This window comes from Malurus melanocephalus, unplaced genomic scaffold (assembly GCF_030028575.1).
Source record: "Malurus melanocephalus ecotype Western Australia unplaced genomic scaffold, MMel_1.1 scaffold_108, whole genome shotgun sequence".
Lineage (NCBI taxonomy): Eukaryota > Metazoa > Chordata > Aves > Passeriformes > Maluridae > Malurus > Malurus melanocephalus.
In genome coordinates this window covers 1,188,753-1,209,698 of record NW_026623340.1, presented here as the reverse complement: position 1 = coordinate 1,209,698, position 20,946 = coordinate 1,188,753, and the positions used below count along the sequence as shown (strand labels likewise).

The 20,946-nt window shown below is 42.1% G+C and overlaps 1 protein-coding gene across 1 annotated transcript; it reads right to left on the bottom strand.

The window, feature by feature from the left end:
• Positions 1-521: 521 nt before the first annotated feature.
• NCEH1 (neutral cholesterol ester hydrolase 1) lies at positions 522-17,714 on the bottom strand. Its single transcript, XM_057369390.1, has 5 exons — positions 17,453-17,714; positions 10,230-10,458; positions 8,689-8,758; positions 6,648-6,819; positions 522-5,277 (listed from the first exon to the last, which is right to left on the bottom strand). The coding sequence occupies exons 1-5, from the start codon at positions 17,588-17,590 to the stop codon at positions 4,660-4,662; spliced, it is 1,227 nt and encodes a 408-aa protein (XP_057225373.1). The 5' UTR covers positions 17,591-17,714; the 3' UTR covers positions 522-4,659.
• Between the last annotated feature and the right edge of the window lie 3,232 nt (positions 17,715-20,946).

Sequence of the window (20,946 nt, the reverse complement as noted above, 5' to 3'; positions counted from 1 at the left end):
CATCTGAGAACACATGACTGGAAAAAAAATGTTCTRTAAGGCCCAGCCTGTTTTTATTGCATTCAATTTAATGCATTCAATTAATGCAAGCAGGAGTATGACTCTTGCTGGCTTAAAAAATAGGGTTGTAAGTCCTTTGAAGYGTTTTTTCCTAAATGAAAGAGCAGGAACAGAAAATGGGTTACAGCTCAGAAAAAGTGAAAGGAAGGCAAACAGGAATGAAAAAGGAACCTGCGCTTTCACTGGCTAAACCAGATTTTAAACATAAACGTAAGCTATAGACACATAAAAATGTGTTTATGCATCAGACTGAGAATGTGAGCTCTGCTGTTTATCTTGAAGGAGAAGAATAGCACCCATGCAGGTTTGTCCCCTCCTCAGCACCAGCAGATGGGGTCACCATTAATCATCTGGTGAAGGACAAGGAGCTGACTCTCACAGCCCATGGACACACAGGAGTCTCCTGCCTTGAAAACAACCAAGAATCAAATTGGAAACACTCAGAAAAACAACATCAATGGTCCTGGGAAAAATAAAATAAATCACAGGTATATTTCACTTTATTTATTTGTTCTTCATTTTGATAGCACATCTCAAATCACACTTGGTAATGAGATCTTACAAATCTTTCCCCTGCTCTGGGAGAAACAGCAAAAACCAGTCATGCATAAGGTATTGAATGCATTCACATCAAGTATGTTGTATGTTGGGGTTTGAACATCATAAATATGAGAACATTAAACCAGCTGGGTTTTTTTAACATCATTGTTACAGATCATAGCAGCTTAAAAGGTTTAGCTCAAGTTTATCTYCTTCCAATATTTTTATTTTTAAAAGTTTCTAGTAAAGTTAGGTAAGATATCAAAAAAATGTAAGAGGCCCAAAGACTACAAAATAGTGCTTTAAAAGTAAAGCATTTCTATTTAGTTTGTAGGTCTTAAAACWCAYGACCTTTCTATTTTGGCTGGGAATGCAATTTTGAAATTACTTAGATGAAGGTTAGGAAATTCAACTTTTTTGTTATTTTTATGCATCATGAAACCTCTTGAAAGAGGTCTTGGCTTCCAGAAATGTTGAAAACCATCTTTTAAGAGGTTCTCAGCTAGGGAGACAAAATTTTCATTTATTCCTGCAAATATTAGCCAGAAACTGAGGACCTACTAATAGAGTTCTCAGGTCTACAAAAGCAGGATATGAATGCCTATACGTTCTGTTATGCAAGCTGATTTTGCTATTTTTGCTTTTTTTAAAAAAAATAAAAAGCTTTGATTTGAATGCTTTGATGGCCATCAGGAACAAGGTATTTTTGCAACAGAGGGATAAAGTCTACTTGTAGAAGGGGAAGGAAAGCTACCTACAAAAGGTATATAGCCATGCTCAYTGATTTAAGGAAAAGATAAAAAGACAAACTTATTGAGTGTCTCCTCCAGAGAAGACTCTGCCGTGCACAGGTGAAATATTGCTACAAACACTTGGTCTGATCCTGCAACGTGCAAAGTGCCCTAAACTGCTTTGTGACACAACCAAGGGACAAAGGTGCAAGACAYGCCCGAGGAAACACTTGGAGATGTAGGAAAACACAGGAACAAATCCAGGTGTTGTAACATGGATCAATCTTAATCCCTTGCTGTCAGGCACCTGCTTTCTGTAACCCTGAATCCCTTCCTAGCAGCTTTTAACAACACAAACCTTTCAATTTGGGGCACAGGGAGGGTRTGCAAAGGAGGACAAAGCAGAGGAGGAAAGCTGGGGTTGGACTAACACTTACTAAAGGTTTACGCTGAGTTTGATCAGTGTCTTGTGCGGCTATGTACTAAAGGTTTTTTTGGAGCTGGGACTCAGACCTGTTTTCCATGTTGTAGGATTCCTCACGTGTCTCTGCAGCTGTCAGATATCAAACCCCAGAGCTGTGAGATCAGAGCAGTGCAGATGCTCTGACAGAATGAGTTAATTATGTGCATCATTCCACGTGGTGCTGAAATCTCAGACAGCACACCAGGCTGCTGAGGGCTTCGTAAACACGGCCACTCCAGTTATAAACTTACTACCATTCCTTGTGCCAAGACTTTAATGTGCTTCAGTGCATGAAGGAAATTTACAACCGACTCCATGAATATATATAAATATATTCCAGCTCTCCCTTTCATTTCAGTTAAAAAAACCAGCAGCAATTACAGTTTAGGTTCATAACAGATATTTATAACTTAGCTATAAACAAATGCTGCGCTAAAGCTTTGCAGAAAGCTTTCAGGAAAACTTAATTATGATAGGATTTATATGAATATTAAACACTTTTTTTTCCAGTACTACAGTTATATTATCTTTTAATGACAGTGAGTAGATATAAATTACATCTTTTCTGACRTGGGTTTAGTCTTTTAGTGGGAAATTCAGGAAGCCTGTTGTTATAACTCAGTATAGTGATTTTTTTTTTACTATTTTACTCATAGTTTAAAGTCAGGTAAATGTAACAGTCTCCATACTAAGGGAAGGGACTCTGGACCAGATTAGTTATGTCTTTTGAACAGACAYAATTTTGGTTCGTGTCTGTTTCAAGCATACAATCTATCTACTGRAGTTGTATTTACGGGAAAAAKGAGKAAAGAATTTAAATACAGACAAAAGGTTTGAATTYCTCTGCAGTGTTAATTGGGTTTCTTGATCAAAATTTATTCTGATTCACATTGTCACTTGGCTGCTCTAATTCCACTGMGTCTTTGTAAATGCTAAATGGAAGAAGAATCTGGGCCACTATKGAAAAAGCTTTGCCCTGTGATCTCRGTGTGAACTGTGCTGGGAATKAGTKTTGGTCTGCATGACTGAGCTGACATCCAGCCCTTGCCTCGTTAATGGCTTTTCTTAATGCACACAACCCCGTTAACAACCTGGTGTTTCTAGGAAGTGGTGATTGAGCAAGGCCATTCTCCTATTTCATTTAAATCCCAGTGACAGTGGACTCTTCTGTATATATTTCAAATGTCAGAAGGCAGTACTGGTCTACCAGTACCTGATGGGTTTTTTTGAAGAGCTTTTCAGAATCCTGCCATAAGGCATGCTTTAATGAAACTGCCTTTGTCATGATCTCCAAGGACCAAGAATCCTCGCCTCAGGGTTCCTGACAGGARCCAGGACAGAGGGGAACCAACTGCTCAGCAGGACCCGAGCCCAGCAGCATTCCCCACGTGGGACAGGCTGATCAGAGCCAGCCCTTGCAGAAGGATGGAAAGTCAAAAGCCATGGAGCTGTTGAGTGCCTGCAGTCACATTCACATCCGTGTGCTTCACCCAGGCTGGAGAACTCAGCCCCACAGCTCCTCTGTGAGGGAGGAAATCACTGCTCCCTCCCCTGCACAAGTGGGGCATAAGGAGATGATGCTGCTCTCCTGGGGTCCCACAGGAAGTCTGTGGTAAAGCTGAGGATGAATTTGATCTCCCACTCTCTCCTCTGTGCTTATGACACCACCTTCATTTCTGCAAGCTGTGAGCAACCTGGACAACAGACACTGTCACAAAGTGGTTTCACTCCCTTGTCCCACCTGTCTGAACTTTACAGGCTGGCTCAAACTGCACAGCTTTGCGGCCCWGTAGAGAGATCACCTTACCTAGAGTTTTGGATCAGTCTGCAAGACAAACAGAGTTCAGTTGCAAAGCTCAAATTTAAATCTTCTGTATAGATTGGAGCCCACTTCCATTCACTKGCTTCCCTCCTTTCAAGAAGCAGGGAATACAATAAACACTACAAGCACAAAAGAAAAGTCAATGAACAAAAACTTCTACTATTAATTACAAACATTAGTGCAAACCACACAGCAGATTATTTATAGTAAGGTCAGTATTTTCTGTAAGGAGAAACTGAGGCTTTAAATATAGATGAAGTCACATTCTTTAGCCAAATCAGTAGTCAGCTTTGAAGGTCACTCACATAAGAAACCCAGATTCTGCTGCTACACATAATACTTTATCTTACATATATGTGTGTATGCTATTATACTTTTTATTCAAAATATATTTAATCCTRTACTTTTAAAAAATATAAATATTTAGAAGGTAGTAAAGACCAAATTCCTAAACTGAATTACAGGTTTGGCTAAGAGACTTGTCCAGCATAATTTTAACTKTCTAGATGACCTTTTTTAAAAAATATTTTTAAATATTTMAATGAATCCTTTGTCTGTGCCAAAAAGCCAACACCTAAATCCATGCTTGTTATTCAAATAGCCCTGAGTGTTCTCCCTCTTACATCAGGTGCTCAACACTGTTGTAAACAAGCTCAGGCTTTTACATTCTCAGAAGTAGATGTAGGTGTTAGGCTTTATCTCACATCACTTGTAAGCCAGGGCCTTTGTACCTAATTAAGAGTCAAAGCTTAAAAGTTGCAGCCAGTTAAGAATCCCGCCGGAATGCTGATCCCCCTGCTCAACACGTGTCCATATTTGGCTCAACAGTCATCTGGGAGAAGTTGGAAAAAAAAAAAAAATCGAAGTTGGAAAAAATACTTCTCAAAATACTTTATGGGGCAAGACCAATGGAGCTAGAAAATGCTGCAGACAGTGGTCAGTACCCCCAGCAGCTGCAGCTGAATGGCGAAGTCAGCATTCGGAAAAGTGCACTTTTGGATCGTTGGCTCTTCTATCCCACACCTTCCAACGGAGCCCTCCCTTCAGAGGTTCTCATCCAGCCACTTGATGTAGCTGTTCCTGGTCTGGACTCCGGCGGAGAAATCCGTGGGCCACACGGTGAAGATCATGCAGCCGTGGAAGCAGTCGTGGAAGTGGTCGAGGGTGACGGGCACGCCGGCGCGCTCCAGGCGCTTGGCGTACATGGCGCCGTCGTCGCGCAGCACGTCGTTCTCGCAGGTCAGCACGTAGGTGCGCGGCTGCCGCGCCAGCGTCGCGTCGTCCGCCAGCAGCGGCGCCGCCCGCACGTCCAGCAGGGCCGGCAGCTGCTCCACGATGGCCGCCGTGCCCGCGCTCTGCACCACCGGCTTGTAGCTCTTCTTGAAGGACGGCGGCAGCAGGGACGTCCAGTTGAGGCGCGGCCGGAAGGACAGAGCGCGGCCGACGTTGAGCGCGGTGTGGTTGTTGATCAGCAGCTCGGGAGCCAGCTCGCTGTTGCCGTTCAAGTAATAGATCCAGTAGTTGATCATGACGAAGCGAGGCAGCACGGGCATGTTCATGTTCTGCTGGTAGGAAGGGGTGTTGAAATCGAACGCCTGCAGCACCGGATAAATCAAGGCCTGCAGTTTTGGTCTGACGGCCAAATCCTCCTCTTTGCTGAGCTGTGCAAAGAATGCAGAACAGGATTGAAAATCACAAAGAAAACCACCATATATCAGTGTGGAACTACAGAAAAGCAAACATTCATTTGGCAATTTTAGAGGGAATTCTGCTCTTATGCAGGTAATGTGGCTGTTTTGTCTGAAGTATCAGCAGCCTGATCTTATTACCCTCTCGTAAGGTGGCCATTCACACAGACCCAGTATCCTGTTCCCAACAGAAATCAGTGACAGACGTTTATTGAAAGGATTAAGAAGAAAAAAACGTGTAAAGTGGTATTTCCTTAACCCAGTGCCCAACTGAACAAGTGGCAAAGGAAGGATCTCCTGAATCAAAGGAGCTGCTCTTGCTTTTAAGAGCTTTTCATGGACTTGTCTTCCACGAATTGATCTAATTGTGTTTTTTTTTCAGCCAGTGTACACTGCTGGCACCCACAATTTCTTCTAACGAAGGCTCACCTGGTGCAGAAGCATCTCCCTGTGTCTCACTCGACCTGAATTTAATCTGAGTCTATCAATTATACATTTGGTGCCCCCTGACTGCTTACAGGAAGAATCAGCAAACTCTTTGTTTCATCTTCTAYCCAAGATCCTCAGTGCTCTATCATGTCTCATCTTGTTTAAATAGAATTATGCATGAGGAAATCGAATTAGGGATGCTTTTCCCAAAACACAGTATTATCATGTTTATCAGTCCTCAATATTGAAACTTTTATTGTAATTGTCTCTTATTAATATTTTCACCCTAATTCAATACTGCAAGGTTGTCATGGATAATTAGTTGTCTGCACATGGTATCTGCTTTCTTATCACTAATGGTTATGGCAATAGGAATAAGTTAGTAATAATAATATTTCATTCAACCATGAAAAGTATTATTACTTGCCTCAGGCTTCCTTTAGACTCTTTACTAGATCAAATTCAGATTACATTTAAACTGCAGATACACAAAAGAAATTTCCTTAAAATTTCAAAATGCTACAGGAAGGCAATTTAACAGAAGAATTAAAGCTCCATTTACTATATTTTTTGTCATTCATTTGTATTTGAAAGAAATAAAAGCATATTTCCAGAGACAATTATCTAAAAATAGGAAACCATATTAATATATTATGCCTACTTGGAAAAATAGGCATACCCATAAAATGAGTAAAAAAAAAAAGTCATTTAGCTACTTGCTCTTAAAACTCTGRTCCACAACAACTTGTGACTGTAATAACACACCACAACCTATGTGATTCATGCAGTGACTGAGTCACTTTACAGAAGAAAAATGAGCAGATTCTGGCTTTCTGCCACTCAGCACCAAGAACCTGCCAGCCTCTCCGAGCTGGGCTGTTGTGGGGCAATACAAAACACACAGTGGTTGTTACCTGCTGGCACACAGCAGCTGCCAGATTCCCCCCTGCACTGTCCCCAGAGATKGCAATTCGACTGGGGTCCACTGAATACTCAGCCAGGACATCAGGCTGCAGGAAATGCTTCGTGGCACGAAGAGCATCGTGGTACTGCTCAGGGAAACACACCTCGGGCACCAGCCTGTATCTGCAAAAGAAAAGGGATGAGAAACAATTCTTACCTCTCCCTCAYTGTACCTCTCCTTTAGGATTTAGAGATACCAGATAACTCTTACTGGAAGTTATTTCATTAGGATAAATACTACGGGAAAAGTAGGTGTGTAATACTTAGTTAAGACTTAATCTTATAATTAATGTTCTAATTTGGAAAAATTAAAATGAACCTAATAAACATGAGTAATACCAAGAGAGTATAAATTTGTGCAGCACTTTCCCAGTATTTCTCAATAGAGGATTTCATCACACATTATAAAAATAAATAGTGAAAACACCCTTGGCAAGGGAGTCATCACATTCTGCCTGGTTTTGATCCAAATTCCCACCTTAACAAGTACCAGGGAGAGTAAATCACATACATCCAACACATTCTTGAGCCAAAAACCTAAGCAATTCTGCTTCCCAAAATTTTACTGGTGTCAGGAGAGAACGAATCTTGTTATCCCCTGTACCCTAAAATGAACAATAGCTGAGAAATTAAGTAATGCCAATTTGCTCCAAAGCAGCAGATTCAATAATTCCTTTCCTTTATCAAGGAGAGGAGCAGAAATACCCGCCTTGGGTGGGTGGGGAGATGGAGGCACAGAGGGAACAAGCAATCTTCCAGGAAGAGGCAGCAGCTGAACCCCAGACATGAGRTTTCCTCATCTTCTCAGGAATCTATTTGTATTTACTGAATAATTGGAAATCCCAGAGTTGTAGCTTTTCAAATTACAGACTTTCCACATTTGCAGTAGAGCCAACCAATCCAAAATTCAGTTTTCTGATTCAAAACATCTTCTTTAGACTGTAAGCTAAAGAAGTTTCACAAGCAGAATAAATTTTAAATTTAAGATTACAACTTTCAAACTCCAGTTGTGCCCTGCTGTCAGAAAGCAACCTATATATCTTGTATCTACAGGAATATGAGAGTGTCCTTTTGCCTTTTGGGAACTCCTTGCAAAACTGTGTAAGAGACTGTGCATAGATTGTGAAAGTGAGATGTGCAATTAGATCAATGAGGAATCTAATTAGACTTGACTAATTGAGTATGAACACCTTGATTGAAGGATTTAATGGTTAAGGAGAAGAGGTAAATAGTACTCAGGGCAAAAGGCAGAATTAAACCAACATAAATCAGAAAATGAATAATAAGGAACTTTTCAATATTGTGATTGCTGCTTGTATGGAATAACCAACACCTGCTTTTGTAGTTTTCCTTGTTTCTACCAATAGAAAACAAAACAGTAAAAACCRAACACCAACATCCCCCAACCCTTTAAAGTACACTATAATAAGCATTAAATGAGTAACATCAACTCCATATAATTAAGTTGCAATTAGATCCCAAAGCTTGGTATGTAATGAACTGCAGGTGGGAAACTTGAGTAATTTTATCAAGTGATTTGGTTTGCAAAAGCAAATATTGAAGTTGACAATAAAGATGGGAACAGTACCAATCAAGCTGGAGTCATCTAGGTAATGCATTTAGCTAGTCAAGAGGTTTGTTTGCATTGGAATTGTTCAACATGTTCAAAAAGCAGCCCTGCTTCTCTGTTGTCTGGCAGTCCTCTACTCTTGAGGGAAACACAAGGCTTGAAAGAGATGACTGGAACAGTGGGASATTGTGAGAGCAGCAGGAAACTGCCAGACCCCACAGTGTATTCTAAAATAATTAGAAACCCAAATGAATTTCTGATACTATTCCAATTTTAAAAGGATAAAGGTATCAGACTGGGATTGAGAATCACTGTCCAAGCTAAAGCCTTACACAGAAGTCACTAGCAGAGGTGAAACTAAAATAACCATATTACCTATTTCTAATACCTAGAAACTACCTGATCAGTTTTAGATTACTTACTCAACGGAGACAACAACAGCATTCAGAGATTCAGCCATGATTCTGCAGAGATTGTTGTAAAGGCTTGTTCCTGGAAGGGAAGGACAYGATGTTAGGGACACGTGAGTCAATAGCCAGAAAGCTGTACCCAAGCYTTCCCAGAAAACATACAGCCACCACACAAATATAAGCAGTTTGAGAAGCCTTGCAATCTAATGCTTCCTTCCTGTTGATGATTTCAGACATCATTTCGCCCACCTACCACAATTCTCTCCTCTGGGCAAAACTTAAGGTACCCAGTGGTTTGGGGGCATTAACATCCAGAGAGAGTTACACCTGCCTGAGTCACTGCCCGTGGTACATTTTATTATAATTGTGMATTGCTTTGACTCAAATGAGTTGCCCTAATAATGTCAGCTGAGTACTCATTCAAGGGAGGATTAATCACAGCTATCCTATTTATCAGAAGACTGATTATCTTTAATTTTGTTCCTTTCCAGTTGCTTAATCGTTGGCTCCTGGTACTACAAAATATACTAGGACACTAAATGTTTTAAGTGTCCAGCATTAGAAGTTTATATTTAGGTGCAGCAATTGTGTCATTAAATTTTGCACCTCAGGATCAGGGATACATCTGACACAACCGAGATATAATCATCGTGACAAAGTGCAGAAATTTAAAATAAACTTTTTGCACACAGTCATATGCCAGCTATTACAGAACAAATGATGCAGGCAGGAGGTTAACAAACAGGAGGTTATGCTCTCAGAGCCTTCTGGATCCTCTCCTCTGGATGTCAGAGCAGCCACAGGAACCACACGTGTTTTCTCCTCCYAAGGCTGATTCTCCCCTGTATGATGTGGAAGGAATCAGTGGTTTCCTTATCACTGCCTATAACTACCTCACTTCTTCTGATCGTATTTGTGGTTTCCAAATTAATTGGAGTAAACAGAACTAATTTTACAGTAATTATGATAGTGGTGGTTGTATTCCCTAAGGAGCAAACCTTAGAGGAACCAGCCTGTACCTGTTTCCCTCACACTGCCCCTGTCTGTGCCCAGCAGTGTGTATTCCCAGGTAGGTGTTAYTTAACAACCAAACACTGGCAAGGCTGTTACATGCAGTGTGGATCAGGTCACTCTACTGCTAATTATTCTTTGAAAATGGGGCAAACCCATGTAATTTCCTTACAGGTAGCCACTGGATCTTCATCACCAAGGATGGACTTCAGCACATTACCTCAGAAAGTGGGGGATTGGCCCAAGCCCACCCAGACATCCAGCATTTCAATCAACAAGCTATTGTTTCCTTGCAGGATGTAACAAAATTAACCTTTTGGTCCTTTTGCAGCTCACATGCAGATAAGATAAGCACTTCTGCTGTGTGTTCMTATTATTCTCCTTCTCTCCTTAGACCCGATCCACCAGAGTGAAGACAGTTAATACTGAATTCAGGTACATCTTAGCAAAATTGTCATTCCTGGCAGGAAAAAGAGCTTTTGGCTTTTCCTGCCAGGAGAAAAGCAGCCTGGAACCTTGTTTAATTACTGGCAGACACCTACTTGCACTCGCCAGGGCCCAGCCCCCTCCGTGGATGTAAACAACGCTGCGCTTGAGGCTTTCATCTCCCTTGGCAGGAGGTTCAAACACTCGCACTTCCACACCGTCAAAAACAGCATCCGAGATTTTAATGTCTTCGGAGGAGACAGACTTCAGCTTGTCAAAGGTGCAAATCAGATAATTCAGGACTATCAAGTGATGGCTGAGTTTCAGATAGTGAATCAGGTGACACTAGTAAGGGGAAAAGAAAAAGAAAAGAGATTTCTGTTACTTCAGAGCATATCATACACTGCCACAATGTTTAATGCAACTGCCTTCAAAGGAGGGGGTCCTACACAATTCTTACACTATTCACTGGTAAATTAAATAGTATCACGAACCTTTAATGCTTTTAGAGTTGTATTAAAACAAAACACTGTCCATAAAACATTTTCTGTGGTCACAAATAATCAAACCACAAGCACTTCCTTGATCACATCCACGAACGAGCACTTGGATCCTCTGATAGAGACACCTTGGAAGGGGACAAACCTCATGTTCCACAAGGGGACCTGTGAAACTCCTCAGACTGGAGCCAGCAGAGGGCAATACCACACAGGCGATGCTTTTTGGTGGAAAAGTATCAAAAATGCAGRTTATTTTCCTTGTTCCACCCCAAAGCGTACTTTCTTCTACTTCCAAATTAAGAAAAGTTCCCAAGGACTGCAAAAAAAWTTGGAAACAGGAATAGTCTTAAAGGAATAAAATGGTGATTTTTGGCTTGTCCTGCRTTTACCTGCTGAGTTGGGAAAGATTTGAAACACTAGCCAAGAATAACAGTAGGTTAAGGATACTTTCTCTCAACCCCAGACACTCAAGCGTGTTACATCTTTATGAGAGCAAAGMACTATGAAATTGAAGAATGATCTTATCCTTCTGAGAGATTTTATCCCCTTTGGCTATCCAGGACTTTTCTTTCCATGTTTATTTTTAAAATTCTGCCCTGTCTCGATCAGAAACCTGTTTCTCTCAGCAAACAGTRCTGGGATTCAAGGCACTCCTGTCTCTTACATCCACAACCTCTTACATGTAATTTTTTTTAATCTTTCCTAATTAGTTTGAATGTTAAAAAAATTAAATATTTGCTTTCATTCAGTTGCTGTACAGAAAAGGCTCTGCACAGCCCCTAGATATGGGAAATTGCTGTAGAAAAAAAGACACGTTTGATATTTTTAAAAAATCCCAAAAATTGAAGCCAAATACAATGTTATGTGACCTAGGAGAGGAATCCAGTTCCAAAACAAGGATTTACAAAAATTACTTTCTTTTTTTACTTTAACTTGCGGTAACATCACCCTGCTGAGATGGTTTGGTAGGAATCCAAATTTTAAAACATTTGCTGCTTTTTGGATGGGATATCATTTCTTCATACTGCAAGTCTTTTCACTGGGAGAAGAAACACAAAATATCCACCCAGMAGGAAGAAATGCTGAATTCACAAGGCTGTTTTTATCTCTGAGTTTCAGCCCATGCTTTTCTCCCACCGTTACTTAAAATTCCCACAGGAAAGCCCAGGACTAGTTTGAAATCTGAAGAGCAATAGTTCTATAAATAATTTGGCACACAATTTGTTGGGCTGCCWCTGATGTAACCACATAAAGGTCCAATCCCCTCTGTGCCCCCTGGAAATTCCCAGGGGAGGTAACCACTGGGAAGCAGTTTTAGATATATTGCTAAAGAAAATAACATTTTTGTAGATTTTTTTTTTAGCCTGACTGCACTGCAACAGACATCTCCTTTTTGTTTTCTCCCACTTTAGTTTGCATTCTTYGTAGACAAGATTACCACATGTTCCCTGGAATCAGGAATGTTTTGTTTTCAAGGCTAGTTAGTGGTATTTACCAAGAACTGTTTTGCTCTGTTCTTCAAACCACAGAGCACCCTGGCCATCTACAGGCTAACGTGCTCTTTCATGCTTATTTTCCCTATAATTGACCACTCTTTCCAAGAATCTGTAAATCTGGAAGAGAAGCTTTCTACATCAGGGCACAAAGGCAACAGTCCTAATTATTTGTCAGACATAGGCAGCTTTTTGCCAAGCATTTATCAGATAGATTCTCTGTAAGCCAATCTGCCTAATCAGCCTTTTGATTTGTCATTTACAAGACATTGCACCTGTTGCTGGCGAAGAGCCAATCTTGTCCAAAGTTCTCACAAATAAACCTTTTTCTTTTCCTCTCTCTAAATATTAAAATAATATATATAATATCTTAACAGTCTGTAGTAATACTCCTGGCAGAAGATGTGGTTGGCCAACTCTCCTCTAGGAGTGCCTTGTCAAAAATGGTGATGATCTCTGGCGAAAAGAGAGAGCAGACAGTGCTGCAATACTAAGAGCTAGTGAAAAGGAAAAGAAAACATAAGGAAAAGAAGGAAGTAAAGAGACTACTGGAAAGAAAGAGGAGATAGTATGAAGACGAAAAGCCTGTGGGCAACTGGCCCAGAGAGTGGCTGGCACATTGCTCACTCTGAGTCACAGCTGCAACTTTTCCCTCTGCAGCAAGAACTCCTTCTCTTTCACCAAGACATTCCCATATYGAGATTCTAGGGTAAGGACTATGCAGGGACTCCCTAGAGACTGAAYTGTTCAAGACTGATACCYTCCTTCTGGTAAATTCTTTGATAAKGGGTACCAGATACTGAAAGATTTMATTGATGTAGGAGAAATTTTKCAGTAAATGMAGAAAAGAGTTAGKGCTGTGATAAAAAGTGAGCAGAATGAACAAACTGCTGTAACCACTTGAAAACAGGCACCACTACTTCACCTTTAATCACCAATATCTGTCCCTAAATTATACAGATTCTATTATTGGCTCCTCAGCTGGTAATTTAATGGACAACCCCACCTACCCCAAGGACTTGRATTTCACAATCGTCATGCATTCTGTATTGCAAAAAAGTAACCCAAAAGTTTCTGTTGCTAATGTCCAGCAACCCCTAATGCTACTCAGCACACTGGGACTCTGTCCTCAGATGGCTCCCCTGGCTAACCCTGGCTCTGACCTTTAGCCACAGAATTATTGCAGCACACAAAAGCAACCCCAGATGGTCCAGAGGCATCAGCTGCTGTCCCCAGTGCCCTCCCAGCCGGGCACAACCAAGGTCCTGCCCTGGGCTTTCAGGCTTTGGTGCAATCAGCAACTTCGCAAAGGGCTCTTAACATCCAGCACTACTTGGGACTGAGCCAAATCTCACTCATGACTCAACTGAGCAATGATGCTGCAACTGCAAGGCTCAACTGTCTAAAACTCATCTTCCTACCTTAAAATACGCAGATGCTATCGTCAGTTCTGACATTGCTTTGAAAAACAAAAACAAAAACAAAAAAATTTTCTGTCCCTACTTCTATAAACACTGGAGGCTGAAATGGCAATGACAATGTCTGTAGTGAGTTACAGATTAGAGAAAAATCAACAGGAGCATATCCCCATTTAACTGTGTGTGGAATATACTGTTTTGTGTGCATTTCGGGCAGCTTACCCTGTTTAAGGGTGATTTTACAAAATTATTTCTCAGTGCAAGTGTCCTGTTGCCCAGTAAAGAACATGTCCTTTTAACACTATTAGATAAAGACAGTTGTCAAAGACAAGTGCTCTTAATTTTATGAATTTCCTATGGAACTGGAAAGAAAATAGGAAGACTGTTTTTCAGCTTAATAATTAGAAACAAAAATCTAGATTACATTTTTATGTAAGGTTTTGTGCACATACCTATTCAACCACAATTATCTGCTTTTATAGCGACAAAAGTTACCCATTCCTGCAAACAGGATTTTTGGTGGTTCAGTTGGTTCAGTTTCTGCTCAGGTGCCAGTGCTGTGAGACCTACCTGCCATGGCTAAAATCCTGTTTTACTATAAATCAATTCTAAGACTGYTCTTGAATTCAAAAACATCAACAACTTACTTCACTGGCTACAGTGATGATTTACATCTGTCCAGAAGTCAAAACCTCCGAAATACGTGGACAGAGAGAAATGAAAATGTTAAAACAGTTCTCTTTGCTCCTGAATGTTGATATCCCATGGCTGATTTTATTCCAAAAGGGAGTGATTGGAAAAGAAGCACAAAGGAAACACTTGGCTGATGAGGAGTTTTCTGCCCTGTACAGCTGCCTACCTTCTTCCATATACGTCTATCTGATGGCCTCTATGCCAACCCAKTTATCCTTCCAAACAGCTGTCCCAATTCCAAAAAAAATCCCTTCTTCCTTGCCATGCACCAGAATAGTAAGTGTCTTGACAGCAGTGTTCAGAAATAACTGATTTCAAAGGACTTGAATAAACATGTGCTGCTCTCTTTCCTCCTCTAAGGGAGAGTGCTTAGAAGAAGAAGTGAAAAAAACCTGTTATCAATACCGCTGTTACAGCAGAATTACGAAATGTTCACTTCTAAACAGACATCAACTGAAAAAATAACTATGGTTACATCTATGGCTCAATCCCACAATAACCTTCAGGTGGCTTCCCAATTTCAGGGAAAATTAGTTCTGATGTACCTGAATACATATTTATATGTATATATAAATTTTTAATTTCTGATCTCAAATTGTGTTATATCACAGTTTTATGTAAAATTGTTACCATGCTCCATTTTGAAACAGGTGAGGGGAAAATTACTCTTTCTCAGGTAAGCATTTTCACGTCAATTCATTAATATAATTAAAGACTTAGTTTCTCTGTTTTTTTTTTCTGGGCAGCAGCAGGCATGAAAGAAGGCGCGGGAACAAGGCTCTGAAAAGTCATCTCAGTTTTCATCTCCTTCACTGGAATTTTTGTGACCTGAGATAAGCACTCCATCTTTTCCTATCTCTGTTGCCCCAGTTTAAGACTAGGATAACAGTATCAGTTCCCTTCCGTAGTAAGTTTTGAAACCTACCCAGAGAAACTGCCTTATAAGCATCATGCACTTTTTAATCATGTGATTAGGTTTGAACGTTTGTTGGAGTCTCACACTGAGCCAGGACACTGACTCAGTCCCAAGCTTGTAAAGAAATTTGTAGCTGACTGGGACAAAACTCTACATSCAGATGTAAAAACCTTATCATTAGTACGCTGAAAGCCAGTGACAACGCTATTGTGTTTTATTCACAGTGATTATTAATGAATTGAGCAAACAAACACATTATCCCTAACAAGAAATGGTCACACTTAGTCATCYGAGTGTTGACAAATCTATTTCAAAATAAGCAAAAGACAATTAATTATATTTGAAGCACRTGAARTTWGTGGGGGGAAAGTAAGTTTCAGAGATTTTAAAATTAGAAGGTGCTTCTGTCTGCTATCAAACTTATAAAGCAAAGGAATAAACAGCAAGCTGAAATACATTCAAAAGTGGGTGAAAGTTCAACAGTCACACTCAGAGAAATGTTAAACCATTTGGCCTTGAAATAGCTGACTGAGAAAGAAAGAGGAAGCTGAGTTCCAACAAATGCCCCAAGGCTCACCTGTTGTGTGATGGGGCAGCTCTAACAACGCACATTCTTTATGCTTCTGTGTAAAACTCGTTTTTCCCTTCAGTTTGCAAGCAATGTTACAGGAGCTGTTACACACTTAGTAGTTTATCTCACCATGGAAGTTTTTATTTCTAAGGCCAGAGATGCAAACARCTAAGAAATTACCCCTTTCCCCAACACAGACTTCCCTGCCCCACAGAGGGGCAGATGTGGGCACCTCAGCCCTGCCACCAGCCTGCTCAGCAGCCACCCACCAGGCTTTGTTCTCCCAGCTCCTCCTGGCATTATGACCYCTAGGCCACCTCAAAATTTTGAGATACTCTTCAGCCTTCAAGCTAAAGGCAACAGAATGCAGCTTTGCCCAACATCCCACATAAACAGACTGAATGTGTACCTGAGCAACATAAATATACATAGTTACAGTCATGCATTTTTTTAAAGATAGGTCTCCTTCAACCAGAAGTTCTTGATGCAGGTGCTCCTGGCAAACCATGACACTGTGATTTGGCAGTGTATGCTGGCATGTACTATGGCCCTTCTGTCCCTACTTCCCAATRAATTTGGGCAAGCTGAGCACCTGCATTCAGTTACTTGAGTTAAAAACACAGAGCCAATGAATGTCAAGCCATAGATTTTACTCTAATTTTAGAATTAAGCTATCGTATTGCATAATTTTCTGTCAGACATACAAGAGGGTGAAGTGACCAGGTTTTATTGTTTCATCCTTTCATTGAGCATGCCTTGAATTTGAGGCATGCTTTGATTCAGCTATTCAGGTGGACTGGAAGATCCGAGTGATCCATGTAGTCACAGCCTCTGTCTCCAACAGAGACAGAGTGGCAACCAGAGAAGCTATTCAGGCAGAATATCCAAGTTTGGACACTGCGTGGTCCACTATCCTCATCTTTCCCACTACCCACTGTTATTGCACCAAGAACGTAGCAGGTACATTCCCACCTAGTCCATTTATGAGCCCTCTGTCCATTAACTCATTTAATCCCGTTTTGAAAGGATCATCATCTGCTCAAATTACAAGCTTTTGCATATTTCAAAGCAACACAGTAAACTGCAATTAAAAAGAAAGCAACTGAAGTAAAAAACATAACTTTCTACTTTCACATACATAGTGCCTTATACCAGTCTTGACCATGACTGATCAGTCCTTGTGAAAGATCAAATAATCCTAGAAGAAAACAAACTTCACTACTAAAGCCATTATCAGAAAWTTTGCCATCTCTGTTGTTTCATGTCAGCATAAAAACACTAGCAGAAAATATGGGAGAAATCAGTAAGCAACAACTGCTTTGTGACAAAAAGCAASAATTCCGTTTTCTTTAGTAATAAGATTACTAATCAAGACAGTTTCATACTTAAAAGARATTCATATGTTTTCTTCCCCTAAGGCATACATAACGGATCAGATTAAATCCCACTAATTCCTTTTTCCTGACCAAAAGCCYGCAAGCCGCACACCAGACCGAGCCCCATGCGGTGCGGCTGTGCCGGGAGCCGGAGGGACGGACGGACGGACGGACAGACAGCGGCGACACCCGGGGCTGCCCCGCCCGGTGYTGCCGCTCTCGCCGCGGAGCCAGGGCGTTACACCGGGACCCGAGAACGCTTCTCCTCCYGCATGCGGGATGCCCGGGGCGAGCACCGTCACCGCGGCCGCGCTCCCGAGCGCCTCCGGTGCCCGCCCGCCTCCCCAGACCGCGGTGCCGGGGCCGCCTTACCGTCTGCTGCGCCGCCCGGAAGGCGGCATCCAGCAGCATCAGCTTCCAGGGGTCGGACACGGCGCCGGGCAGCGGCAGGTACACATAGTAGGCGGACAGGGCGGCCAGCGCCGGCAGCAGCACCCAGACGGCCCGCATCGCCTCCTCCGCGCCGTGTGCGGCCGCCTCGCCGCGCTCCCCGCGGGGCGCGCACCGCCCCCGGGCCGGCCTCCCCCGGAGGAAGTGCCGGCGCTTCCTCCCGGCCCGCCGGCCGTGTGCCCGGCCCGAGCCGAGCCCAGAGCCCAGAGCCCGCCCGGCACCGCCCCGCCCGGGCCCGCCCGCCCCGCCGAGCCGCCGCGCCCCCGGGCGGGCTCGCTCAGCACCCGCCCCGGAGGAGCGTCCGGCGGGCTGCCCGGGGCAAGCGGGGGTCCCGCGGGGAAAGGGGCTGTGCTGCCACACGAGACGTGGGATGGTGGAGCTCCTCCATCGCTCAGCCAACAAAGGCATTCACATCTGCTGCCTCCTGGCACCCCGGACCCACTCCTGGCACCCCGGACCCGCTCCTGGCACCCCGCACCCGCTCCTGGCACCCCGGACCCGCTCCTGGCACCCCGCACCTGTTCCTGGCACCCCCTGTGCCCACCTGACCCCTGCACGCACACCCAAACCCTTCGCCCACCTCAGGCTGAGTGGTTCTTTGGGGGCTGCCCTGGCAGAGGTCAGCACGACCCACAGRCAAACCCCACCAGTTTCATGGAATTGCAGAGTGGTTTGGGTTGGAAAAGACCTTAAAGACCAAACCCCCTGCCATGGACAGGGACACCTTCCACTAGACCAGGTTGCTGCAATACCTGTCTGACCTGGCCCTGGTATCTCATTTTTTGGGGTTATAGCACCAGAAGACATGCACAGTGGCAGCTCTTTGCCAGCACAGCACAGGAACATCAATGTTCAGGGAGGGTTTGCCCTTCTCCACTGAGCCCAGAGGCTGAARGGGTGAGATGAAGGCTGTAACAGGGATCAATTCAAGTCAATTCGAGAGGATCCCAGGTGTTTCCAGGAACTCAGGGACACCCTTATTTTAGCTGAAGAAACCATGCTGTTTTCCATTTAACATCACAAAACGGTTCCAGAAAGATTATTTGTTTAAGAAACATTTATTTTGCAATTTTATTTTGGACTGGGAGTTGTTTGGGTTTTGTTTTTGTTTTTTTTACTATGGGTCAGTAACCAATTTTGGTTTAACACAGGAATATTTCTCTTACCTAAGGCAAGAAAAAATTTTAAATAGATCTTTTTCATCCCAAACACTGTAGAATTCAGCCTTCACACAACTCACTACTTAGTCACAGTCTGATCCTCAGCAAATTAAACTATTTAAATAGCCAGATTCATGTACATTATGAATCTAATGCAGGAAAAATGAAATTAGCACCAAATTTAACAAAGGCCAATCATTAAAATGAATTGATAATACTAAAAAGTCATATAGAAATATAAATAGAATCCTGGAAAGCACARGTTTCCTTTAGAAATTGACCTGAAAACGTAAAAAAAGAAAAATATGCTTTTAAGAAGTAAAAGGTCAGCTTTTAGTCCAGCTTTCCTGGAACTGAAGTGCTACCTCACTGATTCTAAAGGTTGCAGATGAAAGTTTCTGGAATTTGTGATGAAGTCAGACCCTCAAGCATCTTTAACCTTTTTTAATAACAACAGCAGATGGATTTTCACAGTCTGCTTGGGTAGACTACAGAAGTGAAGAAAGAAGCTTTGCCAAGAAAGCAGTACAAGGTAAGTTCCTGAGGTTTCCAGGTTTTTATATTTAGTTGTACCTTCTGTGTTATTTTGTGCTCATACCTTGTCTTCTACCTTGTGCCCAGCTTTCCTGGCCTCCCTTGCCATGCTTTCCCCGTTCCCTTGCTTTCCCAAGCTCCTGCTCCTAAAACCCACGCTCAGTACCAACTGTAATAACTGCTGCCCATCTCTTCCRACAAAACCCATTGTTCCCAAACCAGGGCAAAACTGGTCTGAGTATCCCACTCCTCTCTCAGCTATTAATCTCCTCAAAATAGGTTAGATGGGATTTTTCTGAGGTTTCTCATGCTCCCAACTGATCCCCTCCATATATCTGGTGCTTGATCTCTCCCCTTCCTCACGCTTTGAAAAGTACTGGTCTGGCTRAACTGAATCAATGGCTCTTTCAGGAATCTGTTGTTTTTCAGGTTCTTAAAAAGAAGTTGGTTGGAAATGAGGCCCAACAACAAACTGCTGTGGTTTGAGAAAGATTCYTTGGTTTAAAAAAAATATAAAAAGAGATAAATTAAACCCCAGAATGCTTGCAAGATATCTAGGAGACAGCAGTTTACTATGTAAATTCACACCTGAAGCCAAGAAATAGGGCTGGACTGCCAAATTCCTGGGACAACACAGGGCACCTTGGCCTCCTGGGCTTCCAGCAGCTTTTCTGTGTGGCCTCCTTGTCTTTTTTTCCACACGTATGAGATCCCTGCTCCCACATAGCTGTGGTGGCAGGATTTGTTTAATCATTTAATCTCCTAAAACTTTCTCCCTGTGGGTGTCACTGCTAGAGGCAACTATTAGACAACAAAATAAATGTTATTACTGCTGGGTTACCGATGCCTGCATAACTGGGAGGAGTGGCAAGTTTCAGCTGCATGTTACATTTTACAGAACACAAAATAATGGGTGTTTCTATTTCAGAGCCTTTTATAAGAAAAGCACTTTGATGTTTAAATGTCASACATATGAAGAACAGTAATTATTTTGTCATCAGTCCTGTACTAGCCTTTAGTGAGGATAAATGCACTTGTTTTTTAAAAAAAACCAAACTTAGCCATATTTTCAAAGTGATTGCTACCTAAAATTTGTCTGTGTTCTGTTCCTGGGACTCCAGGTTCACCAGGATTGCTTTATGAATTTGTAATTCTGGATTTTCAAGTGTATTAAAAAATGGCTAATGCAAGTGCATGTGCAAGTCCTCATGTGCACAGGGGCCCTCAATTTATGTACTGAACATTTGGTTACTGATTATATTATTTTTTTTAAGCTTTTAACTAAGAAGCGATGCATCACATCACCTCTAATCCCCTGTCCCAATAATAAGGTTTTGCTTTCTTTGCAGGCACATTTTATACACACTTTTTTTTTTTAAGGTCTTGAGGTTAAGTGAAAATTAATGTGCAATAACCGGTATCTTTTCCAGAAACAAGTAATATTGACTCCTGTACTACAGAACTTGTTCCAAACCTAGAAGAAACCTGGYCCCTGGTTCCAGGTGTGGGGAAAACCTGGATGAAAAGGAATTTTGTAAGAATACAGAGAATTTTGTAAGAATAACAGTGGATATACCAGTGCAAGTTAGCCTGGSCTGGAACTGCAAAATGATGGCAGAAATAGGTACATAAAGGTGACAAAAGGACCTCAGGTAAGGTGGTTTTTTGACTGTAAATTAGTATTGCAATTAGTCAGTGTGAAATAAAGCAATTGTAGGGCTT